This window comes from Colossoma macropomum, unplaced genomic scaffold, assembly GCF_904425465.1.
Source record: "Colossoma macropomum unplaced genomic scaffold, Colossoma_macropomum, whole genome shotgun sequence".
Taxonomy (NCBI): domain Eukaryota; kingdom Metazoa; phylum Chordata; class Actinopteri; order Characiformes; family Serrasalmidae; genus Colossoma; species Colossoma macropomum.
This window is the reverse complement of record NW_023494809.1, coordinates 13,926,149-13,938,611: the sequence shown is the minus strand read 5'-3', so window position 1 is coordinate 13,938,611 and position 12,463 is coordinate 13,926,149. Positions and strand designations below refer to the sequence as shown.

At 41.0% G+C, this 12,463-nt stretch overlaps 1 protein-coding gene across 1 annotated transcript in view; it reads right to left on the bottom strand.

Moving 5' to 3' along the window:
• nr4a3 (nuclear receptor subfamily 4, group A, member 3) overlaps positions 1 to 8,863 on the bottom strand; it is a 41,089-nt gene extending 32,226 nt beyond the window's left edge. Inside the window, exons 1-3 of the mRNA XM_036558324.1 lie at positions 8,532 to 8,863; positions 5,643 to 5,795; positions 4,702 to 4,783 (exon numbers count right to left, since the gene is read on the bottom strand). Coding sequence (XP_036414217.1) covers positions 4,702 to 4,765 — 64 coding nt within the window. The 5' untranslated portion in view covers positions 4,766 to 4,783; positions 5,643 to 5,795; positions 8,532 to 8,863. The remainder of the gene's footprint in view (positions 1 to 4,701; positions 4,784 to 5,642; positions 5,796 to 8,531) is intronic.
• Positions 8,864 to 12,463: the final 3,600 nt, after the last annotated feature.

The window sequence follows — 12,463 nt, the reverse complement described above, 5'->3', positions numbered from 1 at the left end:
ATCTTTCCACCACTCAGTGGACTTAATAAATACATTTTAGGCCAAAATCTGATCTCAGAACTATTGTCTCAGGTATTAAGCTGTGTATTAATAGGCATTAAATGCAATAGCTTTCTGTGATGTAGCTTTTACAAGCATTAACTCTTTGGATATCTGGTTCCTATCACCACCACTGTGAATGATTCTAAATTAGTAAGTTGCTCCAGAATGATGCATTTCACATCAAGCCAGTCTGAATTACTTTGACTGGTTTTGAAAGAATCATTAGTGTAGATTTGACGTGTAGGACTAAAGAGTATTTTTAAAGTTTAAAGACCCTGTGCAAAGAGACCTTTAATTTTATTTTTAGGAGTGTAACTCAATAATATATGTTAACATTAATAACTCGATAATAATGACAGTTGAAGGGGTTAAATTAGTGAGCAGAAAATGAGACTCATTTATAAAATCATACCTTATGCTTCATTCTGTTAGTGCAGAGTTAGTATAGAAATACATTCCTTTGGAAACGTAAGTCAGCATGACAGGTATGGTGCAAGACATAAATAAATGGACTGTGAAAAAAAAATGTACTGGCACAGGACTTGATGTGAAACAATGAGGTTAAAGTGCAGAACATCAGCTTTAATTCGATCTATACTGGATAAAACATATAAGAATTATAGAATTTATCTATAATCCACTTTTTTCCTAAATAATAATAATTGGACAAATGAACTTAGACATAAACATAAATAAAAATGTCATGGAAACTATACAGCCCTTTATACATGTCAATAAAGAAACGCTGAGTAGAACTGATCAAGCTCCGTCTCCAGGGCAGGCGTGTCAAAGACAGGAATCCACCAGCATGACCTTAGAAGATTTACCACAAGATAGAGGCCGCTGGTAAGCCTCAAGAACAGAAAGGGCAGTTTAGAATTTGCCAAAAAGGGCATAAAAACAAAGTCTTCAGGATAGATGAGATTAAAAGTGACCTGTACCAGGTTGAAGAAAGAAGGAACTGCTCTTGATCCAAAGCATGCCCCCATATCTGTGAAACATGGCGGTGTGTTTTGCTCCAGGGGAACTGGATGATTTGTCTTATCCTGAAGTGTACAGAAGCATCTTAATTGCTCAGATCCATCAAAATGCCTTGAAATTCAGAATAGAGTGGATAGTGCTTCACCTTGCAGCAGAACAGTGAACCCAAATGCACTGCTAAAGCAGCTATGAAGCTTTCCAGGGACTAAAAGTGGAATGTTCTTCATTCTCTGAGTCAGAGAATGCATGAACAAAGACAAGACTGAAGGTAAAAACATCCTTCGACAAGCAGGAACTGAAAAAGTGGACTTAATAAATACATTTTAGGCCAAAATCTGATCTCAGAACTATTGTCTCAGGTATTAAGCTGTGTATTAATAGGCATTAAATGCAACAGCTTTCTGTGATGTAGCTTTTACAAGCATTAACTCTTTGGATATCTGGTTCCTATCACCACCACTGTGAATGATTCTAAATTAGTAAGTTGCTCCAGAATGATGCATTTCACATCAAACCAGTCTGAATTACTTTGACTGGTTGTGAAAGAATCATTAGTGTAGATTTGATGTGTAGGACTAAAGAGTATTTTTAAAGTTTAACATGAATGCATGAACGAAGACAAGACTGAAGGCAAAAACATCCTACATTTTCAGGAACTGAAAAAAGAAGGCTGGTGGAGCATAGTCAGCGACGGTACTCGGTGTGTGGCAGCATCGAGGTGGTTGACAAATGCAAAGGGTTTGTAACCAAGTAGTAAACATAACAATTTTATTTATGATTATTTTCATTTGTCTTATTCTCCTGAAAAGACTGGGGCTGTGTAGAGGGCTGTGATCCTTTTATGGCTCACCCGAGAAGTAAATAGCTACCCTCAAATTAAATATGACATTCTGCACTTTAACCTCATAGTTCAAATCCAGTGAGTCATAGTGCTGGGCTGAAATGCCAGAAACCGTGTCACTGTCCAGTTACTTATGCACCATATCCCTGTGTGAAAGCACCATGCACACACACAGACCCATCCACAAACGTAGAACCTCACCCACACAAGTACACATACACACCAGCTCTGGCCCACATCCCTATTCTGAAAGCAAAGTCATGTATTTTTTGTTTCATTTAAAGGATTTATGGTTTTACTGTGAATATGAACTTGTATATTAATATTAATTAGTGCTGCAGCTAAAGTTGTTGGCTTCTTATTCTCCAGCTTATGTTTAATTTTTTTCCATTCCACCTTAAATGGTGCATCAGTTACATTCTATTTAAGGTGGAACGGAAAATTCGACACACACACACACACACACACACGCACATGCACACACCGCGCAGAGCTTTCATTTTACATCTGCAAACGTGCATATTACACGTTGTGATTGCAATATGAAACTGTTCACTATTTACTATCACAGCTTTATTAATCGAAAGCCTACCACTGCACGTGCAAGTGCGTGTGCGCGCGCTCCTGCGCGTGTGTATGACAATGAGTGTTTAGTAAAATGAGTGTGTGTGTGCTGTCTCTCTAAGCTCATGGCATTTTTTATTATAGTTATTAATTATGTACAAATAAATTGAAATATAAGCCATTTATGTTCTTTATCGTGTTTTTTAATTTGTAATTATTGCAAATAAAATACATTTAAGATGTAAGAAAAAAAGAATAATAATAATAATAATAATAATAATAATAATAATAGTCTGCAGCTCGTGCAGAGCACAGTAGGTGAGCGCGCGCGCATCCCTGCCCGGAGAGGGAACGTAGTGACGTCAAAGTGTCCCGCGTTACGTGGAGCTTTTGGAGAATGACTCAAAGTTTCTTACTGCAACCGCCCCCCCCCCGCCCCCCGCCTTTAGTCGCCCACCCACATCACACACACCTCCCTCTGAGCTTATGCTCGTCGTTTTACTGCTTCAGCCGCGCCAAAATCATTCATCCTCCTCCTCATTCATGCAAACAGACACACGCATTTAACCGCACGTGAGTATGTGAAGAGCTGGTGGGATTTCAGTCATAAAAAGCCAAACATTTAAATAAAGCGTGCATTTGTGCAGAACACTTTAATTATATTGCTTGTCATGTTTTTTTATGCTTTCTGCATAACTAGGTTTTATACAGGCTAATAAGAAACAATAAATGAAGTGGACATTTAATTATTATTGTTTCTGAATGACTATAATTCGTGGCATAAAAACACAACGTGAATTTGCTTGATATGTAATGTGTTTGAATAGGTTGCTGGATGTTGTTCAGAAAACTGATGCATTACAGTGGAGAACGTTTGTATTCTATTTAATACTGTAAACTAACTGAGCTAAAGCCAGTTAGAGTGAGGCTAATATGGCTAACATACAAGGGAAAATGATTGATTTGTTGTTTAACTTAATAATAAGTGTTGCTTTTTGAGATTTGCCACGCACTGTAAAAATTATGGATTTGTTGTCTTAAGTTTTTTAGATTTGAGGGTTTAACACTGAAAAAAATGAGATCTGATTGGCTAACAATACAGTAAACAAGACAAACATTGTAAAGTTCATTAACATTGTTGTTTTAAAATGTAAGATAAAATCTCCAGTGGTCAGTTAGCAACATTATTACTGTATTAGCTTAAACAAAAAGCCTAAAGAACCCAAAAAAGTGAATAAAGTTGTTGTTTTGGGGAGTTATTGGTTAACATGACTGTGAACATTAAAAAGTCAGAATGTTGCTGTGGTAAAATGCTAAGTTAAATCTCCAATAGTGAGTTAGCAATATTATTATCGTATTATCACTTAAAACTTTAAAAATTAAAAAAGAAGGAAAAGGTCAGTAAAGTTGTTTTGTTTTTTTTTCATCACTGTTGTTTTGGATTTTTTCATCACTGTGACTGAATTTATTTGGCTTAAAAGGTCAGTAACATTATTGTTTTAAAATGTTAGGTTAAGTCTCCAAAAGTGAGTTAGCAACATTATTGTATTAGCTTAAAAAAGTTATAAAAACTAAAAAAAGAAACAAGTCAGTAAAATTGTTGTTTTGGGGGTTTTATTGGCTAATATCACTGTAAACAAGACTGATTTGTTGCTTTATGAGGTTTGAGTGTTTAACATGTACTCTAAAAATGACTGATTTGTTATTTGTTGTAGCTTAAACAGGACAATAAAGTTTTTTTTTCTTTTGTTTTGTTTTAGATCTGATTGCACTGCAAAATGGTTTTATTTAGGCTCAAATGTCAGTAACATTGTTCTTTTGAAATGCTGAGGTTGTTGAATTACTAATAGTAAGTTATCCACATTACTCTTAGCTTAATGTATGTGGTTACAGTATCACTGAAGTAGAAAGCTTATGAGGGCATAAGCTGAGCTTTTACAACGTACCTGCTGGGCTTTTAAAAAGGGCACTCTCTCTTTCTCTTTCTCTATCTCTCCTTTTCTCTCACACACACATACAGAAACCCACACACGGATGCAAACGCCACTGCATGAACCCATTCAACTAAAACAACTCACACTCAAGAAATCACAATCACTCCACATTCAGCTCCACACCAGCACTGAGTCAAAACGGGAGCGCGCACCCAAACAGGACAGTGTATGAGTGTGTGTGTGAGTGTGTGAGAGCGTGTATGCAGCAGAAAAGCCCCCCATACAGGGACACACACAAGCTGATTTAGAGGGACTTTAGAAGGCAGAAGAGGGTCTGACCTCGAGGAGTGCATTTTAGATGGACAAAACGCAGCTGCTCCAATAACTGTGCTCGCCTGCTCATTGTCACAATGCCATAGATCTAACAGACAAGAAATCAGCCAGTACACACACACACACACACACACAGCACAACACACACAACACACATACACACATAGGAGAACTTAAGATCAGATATTCATAAAAAAAGGTCTTCCACGAACGGCACATGGCACAAACCCGCAACCCTTTCCAACCAGCAGACAGCACGTTGTAGATTATGTAGATAACTATAAATGGCACTGTGCATTTTTACGCAGCGCAGGGAATCAGTCTGGCACAACATTAGAAATAAAAGGCTGTCCACTGCAGCACTGCATAGCTGACCACACATATCTACCTGCTTTCTACCTTCGCTTTCCAAGAAGCAAAGGATTTTTATCATTTGTAGAGCAACAAATAAGACAGAAAAATGAGATTGGAAATCGATTAGAAGGAAATTAATAGCTGAAGAAATCGGGCGCGTTTCGTGCGTAATTACGCACAACAGTCAAACGTTTCCAGCAACTTCAAACCCCTAAAGCAAGCTTTTATTCATGGACTATTGGTGCTACAACGACAAAGGAAACATGTTTTATACGTAGATTTTATACAGTAAAACAGTAATACAGACACTTTTATTTCAAAGCCAATAATGCACAACCAGAAATATTATATTTTCCAAGCACGAATGATCACTTGTTCATGTATATGGAACAAGACGGAAAGCATTCAGTGCTGTTGTGTGAATCTATAATACACAGCCAAAAGTAAACAAATTGTATTTTCCATGCACGAGCGATCGTTTAAAGGTACTTTGTAGGGTAAGGAGAGCGAGGCTGTTTATCATAGAACAAAACTATTAAAGATAATTTATGGACAGAGAGAGTGAGAGAGAGAGAGGTGTCACACGGCGGTACCTGGCGGACCCTTTGCTCGCTGAATCGTGCTCGGTGTGGCGCGCGGGACGGGCACGCGACGGGGCTCTAATGCTGATGCTCTTTGAGGTCGCGCGGCGCTGCAAGTGTCCTGGGACTCACAGCTCGGCTGCACGCGCTCTTCCGAACCGGGGGCTAGAGAGAGAGAGAGAGAGAGACAGAGAGAGAGAGAGGGAGAGAGAGAGAGAGGGATGAGTATACCAGATCATAAACAACACACCACAAAGAAAAGACTTTTGAGCTCTATTTTGCTCCAAAGGCTGTGCGTAAAATGCGTAAAATATAAAAAATGGACAAAGCTGAAAAATCTAATCAAATAAAGCAATTAGAAAAGATTATGGATCTGAAAATAAGATTGAAATAATGCAGCCACAGGCACAGGTTTACCTTTACACATAACTGCACACACTAAGCCATTTTTAAAATCAGATTATACAGATATTACAGTAATTTAAATTACTGAGCAATCGGAAAGAAAACGAAAGCAATCAGATCAGAACACATATTTGGTGCACATTCACCTTCTGGAGATGCTGAAACGTATGCAAATAATGCTGAAATATAGGCCCTTTATGTAGATTTAAATGTACGCTTAAATAAAACGTCCTGCTTTGAAGCAAACCCAAGAAATAAAGAAATAAAAATGTTTAAAAGGGAGAAGTTGCAAATAAAGTAAACAAAAAAGCCCTACGACTGCACTTACGACTATGATACGAAACCAAAGTGGAGGAAAAGAAAAAAAATGCACCAAAGTTCAGCACGAGTTTTATAAAAGAAAAAGCTCATCGGTCAGAAAAAGAAACTCCTATTAATAGGCATCAAATAACAGGATGACGGACCGGCACGGGCAGGACGAGGAGAGCTGTAAATGTTTCTCGTTCTTAGCGGAGCGCAGCTCCACTCAGGACTCTGTGTTTGGTTGGGACCTACAGCGGTTTTGTTGTTTCGGTGCCGTCTTCGCTCCTAAACGTGTGAATGTGGTGTTGAGCTGAGCCGTTATGCACCTGAGCGCTGCTGAGTCTCCACTGTAGAGCCGAGCGGAGCAAAGCGAGGAGCGCCCTCTGGCGGACGATGAAATAAACGACGAGCTCGGCGTTTCAATGGAGATTGGGTGGCCGGGCTCGATCTTCTCTAACTTTTCAGCACTGACTTTTCAGAAAGTCTTCTGTGACGTGTGTGTATTAACTAGGATTGGACTGATAATGTTTATCCTGAGGTTTTATGTTGTTTATGGAGTGTATTAGGTTTAGTTGGCGTAGGCCTAGATTATGGGCCAATGTGTGACGTGTGTAGAGCAGCTTTGAGGGCATCTACTGCATCTACTGCTAAATCAAAATTGAATTGAGGTTAGAATGGAGAAGAGAAGTCATAAGAGCTAGAGGTTCACACAGACACACACACACAAACACCACATACACACACGTAAGGACGTCTGTGTTGAAGTTACACGTTTCAGTGGTGTGTGTGTGTGTGTGTGTGTGTGTGTATGTTGTGTGTGTGTGTGTGTGTGTGTGTGTGTGTGTGGAGCCCCCGTAACCTAGAGAACCGCGACAGTGCCCGTAAGCACGCGCTCGTCTCCTCGTTCAATAAGGCAAGAGAGGCTTCCCAGCAAACAGAGCGCTGAGAAAGGAATGAACACACACACATACACACACACACACACACACACACACATACACACACAATAACACAAGTACAGTAAATTAACTGGGTCTGGACAGCTAAAGGGGGGAAAAGAGAGAAACGTCAAATTCTGTTTGGCCTCCTCAGCCAGCAGCTCCTGACCTGAACCCAACTTTTATATTCCAACCCTGCTGTAAAACATCGTGCATCTTTATAGAGTGACATACACTCGGTCAGCAGACGTTGGTCATTCCATCTCGGCCTGCTGAGCGTGTGAATGTATGTCAGTGCATGCAGTGATCACTTCATGTAGCAGCGCCTGTCAATGGCAAATGACCCAAGTTTTATATCACTGCTTATCGTACACACCGATTACAGTCACTGATAAAGCAGCGCACTGGAGAACTAGCTACAGCACTGGCAGCCTGGCACTGCCTACATCGTGAGGACGGCACAGTGTGGTCAAAGTGAGGGCAAAGTGAGGTGGCGCGGGGGCCAGAGAAAGAGGTGGAGGAGTGAGCTAGATGCTTCCTCTGATGAAGAGGGTGAAAGTGTGGAAATCCACTTTTAAGCTCAAACGTGGCTACATAAAAGATGAAAGCAATAATAAAGAAAGAAAAGAAAAGGAAAGAAAAGAAAAAGTAAAGGGAGAAAAGATGAAGATAAAAAGGAGAAGAAAAAAGGAAAAAAGAAAAAGCAAATAAAAGAAGAGAAAAGAAAAGGCGAGTTACGTCACGCGAGGCGAGTAAAACAAACAAGCAAAAGACGCGGCGCGCACGCGGACAGCGTTTTAGAATGATAAGAATGGAAATGATACAAAATAACAACGAGAGAGAGGCGCGTGCGTCCCTTTCCCCCCGCTGCCTTCAACAGAGCGCCGTCTATTTCCATGACAACCAGAAGGAGCCGGAGAGCCGCGCTCGGGTTCGATCAAGAGCAGCCGCGTGGCGGACCGCTACGACACATACACACACACACACATGGACACACACGGACACACACATACACACGCAGCGCCGGTAAGGCTCGAGCGCTCAACAGGTCGCCGGTAAGAACACGCGGACAAAAGTTGCTGACAGCGCTACGGCAAAGCGAAATAACGGGCAGGAAAAAGCGGCACATCAGCGCGTACATGAAGCAGACATTGAGTTAACACGCGCAGCGTCTGTGTACAAAATTAAAAATGAATAAAACAAAAAATAAAAAAATGAATAAAAACACAAGACAAAAAAAAAATTGTCCACTTACTTGTTTGCTGTAGCGGTTCCGTCTTTACATATGTTGTTAGAGCCCTAATAATTCCCTGTGCATATCCAGCAGAAGTTTGCAAAGAGAGAGAAAAAACAGGCAAACGGCAACTTGAATGGAAGTTGGTCTTAAAGACGCCAAAGTCGATGAGTTTTCATCAGAAATGTAACTCTCTCTCTCTCTGTTCTCCTTCTCTTTTCTTTTCTTTTTTGCTCTCAGTAAGAGTGAAGTAAGTCCGTGTGGGAGCGGAGAGGAGCCGTGCCGCGCTCAGCTCGCACTCTGCGCCCGGGCTGTGTGTGTTTATGTGCCGCGCTGAGAGCCGCTCCAAGTCTAATAGCACATTTATGCGCCGCCTGTCTTCTAACATAGCGAGCCTGGTATGCGCTACGTCAATGTGACGCCATGGGAGAGGTGACGTAGAGCGCGCGCGCGCGCCGCAACGCACCCCCGGTCAGCTCGCCGGTACAGTATACACACACACACACACACACACACACACACACACACACACACACACACTGCCAGAGAAAGAGAGAGAGCGCGAGTGCGTGTTGATCTTCTGACTCCACGACTGTTGTTCTGTGAAATCGGCGCGGTAGAGCACGTGATTGTAATCAGGAGGTACCTGCGCTGCTAGCTAACACCCTGTTTGCTAACTCTACCTCACACCATCATCCTACCATAGTTTCATAGTTTAATATTGGCAGTTAGGTGGGGGCTAGTTTCATTTACCCAGTCGCATGTATTTAAGGCAATTGTTCAACTTTTCAAGCTTACCTCAAATGTAATCAATCAGACAAGACATCTAAAGTTTGCACACACTTTATTTTTTATTTTTGCACTGGAGCTAGGAGGCTATTGTAATAAAAGTCTGTCCCCGCTCCCCCTCAACAAAGATAATGGGTGACTTAGGCATTCATCACTACATAACAGCATGCCTTATCCATAAATGAAAATTCTCTGTGTATATTTGATTTCCATTTATATATCTAAGATGATTTTGATGAGTTTTTCACTATTTCCAAATGATAGCACTTTGCTTATTCTCAAGGGCTGGTCTATTGGCAAAATTATCCTCAGTTCAATTTTAGGCCTTTTGGGCTCTGTTTCTCAGCACTCTTCTTTTGTACGGATCCCAAAATGATGAGAACAGCACAAACCAAACTTTACTTTCTATGCTGATAAGTTAGATGCTGGATGGACTTATTCTCAAGGTCTGGTCTAATGGCAAAAAAAAAATTATCCTCAGTTGAATTTTAGGCCTTTTGGGTTCTGTTTCTCAGCACTCTTGTTTTATTTTAGACTATAATCTTCCCAAAATGATGAGAACAGCACAAATCAAACTTCACTTTCTATGCTGATAAGTTAGATGCTGGATGTACTTAGAAGTTCTGTGGCAACTAAGTACACATAGAGTTATTGGACCTAATTCATTTAACAATTTAGTTTTTGGTAGCTACTATTTCTTTAAGTAACAAAGCCTGTAACTGAGGTTTTAGGCTACTCTACCTCTTACTCTATACAATAACTGTAAAAAGCCAGTACAACACATATATCAAAATCTAGTGCTGAGTTAACTTTTTGATAAGTATAATAAACTACATGATAATTTCCCTATATGTGTCTGTTGTTTCTTTAGGAATGTGTTATAGTAGTTGTGGTTGGTGCTACAGTAGGCTAAATGATAAACAGATGATGAACAGAGTTGCCATGTGGCCCAATAGCATAGCATACCCTGACTGTACCTTAGTTTGATCCAGAGGTGCAATAGATGCTCAGTGGAGACTACACATTCAGTCCAAAGCTAATCACAGCTATAGTTAACACATCATTGTATCATTGAGATATTTTTAAAAATAGGTTAGTTAAGAACTTCTCGCTGCTGTCAAGTCTACTATTGTCAGATTAAGGACTTTATTGCAACAGGTGATGAGCTGGATAGCCTAGCCCAAAACCAGAACTAGGTACCGATGATTGCTTTAATGATTGTCTTAATATATCAGACACGCAAATATAAGCCTGTTAATTTTGTCCAGATTTTATTTTAAGGCTGTTGATCTATAAAAAGCTCGACAGCACAGGCAAATAATCGTGACGGCGAGCGCGCTAAGTAACCAATTAAACGAGTACGGCGTCGTCTGCGACCCGCCGTAAATCAGCGGTGGCCAATCAGAGTACGCGTAACGTCTTGGCCGCGTCCAATTCTGGCCAATGATGAGCGGCCGGGGGCGGGGCGAGGGCTTGACGCACTGAGGCGCGTGATTGACGCAAGCGCTGTTGCTAAATTTAGCAGCGGGCGGCCCGGCGGTGTGAGATAGCGGATCCTTCATTCAGTGTGCCGGGGCGGGTCCGTTTATTTTAGACATTTGATTGTGTTCCAGCCAACCCAAATATAGTCGTAGACAGGTATTTTTAGCGGAAGCGTGTCCCCGTTTCTTCTTGCCAGGGAACAACCTCATGATAGCCCCGTACTGTAATGGGAGACTGTTATGTAGGCTGACTCGCTGATATGCCTTAGCTTAGCAGCACGGCTGAAGTTGAAGTTGGATAACAGACGCTTTTAAGGTTTTAGTTTACCTCACGCTTTCATGTCGGAAGCTCTGTGGTCGGTGGTCAGAGTAGCCCGTTTTACTGTTCGGCTTCAGGAACAGACGAAACGAACGGATAATCTGACGGTGGTCAGAAAAACGCTGTTTTCCACGATTTAAGTGAAATGAGCGCGAAGAAGAATGGTTTGCGTACGACCGCGAAGAGGCTAAAGGAGCATCTTCAGCAGTAACGTTAGCGTACTCGCATTTAGCTCAGTTTATAAGCCTTTTAACACCCCGAATATCATCACAAAAAGACGTGTAAATGATATAACAGTTATAGTATCTAGTGTGTAATACGTGAAGGTCTACAGGCTTTGGCGAACATCGCTTCAAAACGTTGCAAAAAAAGTAAACAGTAATTTGGCGCCTCAGAATGGCTTCCTATTTGACAGATTCTTGTCCGAATTTTCCCGTTCTGCCTTAAGTGATGCAGTAGTTACATTCAAGAGCCTCAAGCGCTGGAATGTAGTTAACTGTTGCACCATTTAAGGTGGAACGGGAAAGTTGGAACAAGAAGCTGGCGAATAAGAAGCTAACTTAAGCTTCGTCCCAAAAGTCCCACCGAAGTCCTTGAGAAAGTTTCACCGTCGAACGTACGTCGTAGTTCCTTATGGTAAAGACTGATACAATGTTTAAAAAACAGGCTATAAAATGTTTATTAATGTCCATATGTTGAGTCCTGCGGTCTGTGTGGCTTAGGGGAAAGTGGAGAAACTAGTCTCGCGCCGTCAGAGCTGGCGGAAAGGTTGTGTGTGTGTGCTCAGAGTTGCAGTTGGGTCACCATCCCTGGGATTCCCCTCTCCGTGACCTCCATCGGCCCCTGCTGACGATCTGCCAAGTGAGAGTGGGTCAGCTGGGTCAAGGCTGTGCCACCACACTTCAATTCAGTGAATGTGAGGTGTGCAGTGAAACGTAAGCAGTGACACTGAGTCACATCTGAGGTGGTCAGTCAACTGTTATAGTTAATAACAGTGATCGTGTGATCATACGATTAGTGTAATTACATGATTATTGCTTCCGGTCAAAATCCGAAGTGCGCATACACTGGACGTTCTCAAATTCCCATAATTCCAGCATGATTACACCAGGAAGATTAGTGTGTCTGAAACTGTAGCATTCACCAAACAGTAGCAAAACTCCACATGGATTATTATTTTTTGTTTTTACTATGTTCTACACAATTCATATAATAATTTCATAGCAAATCTTGACAGTTACTGTAGTTTATTACATGATATAAAATACTAATAGTTAGCATTGCAGTAATGTTATACAGGCAAAACTATTGCAAATCATTATAGAAGTATTATACTGTACTATATTTTATAGTGCTGCTATAGA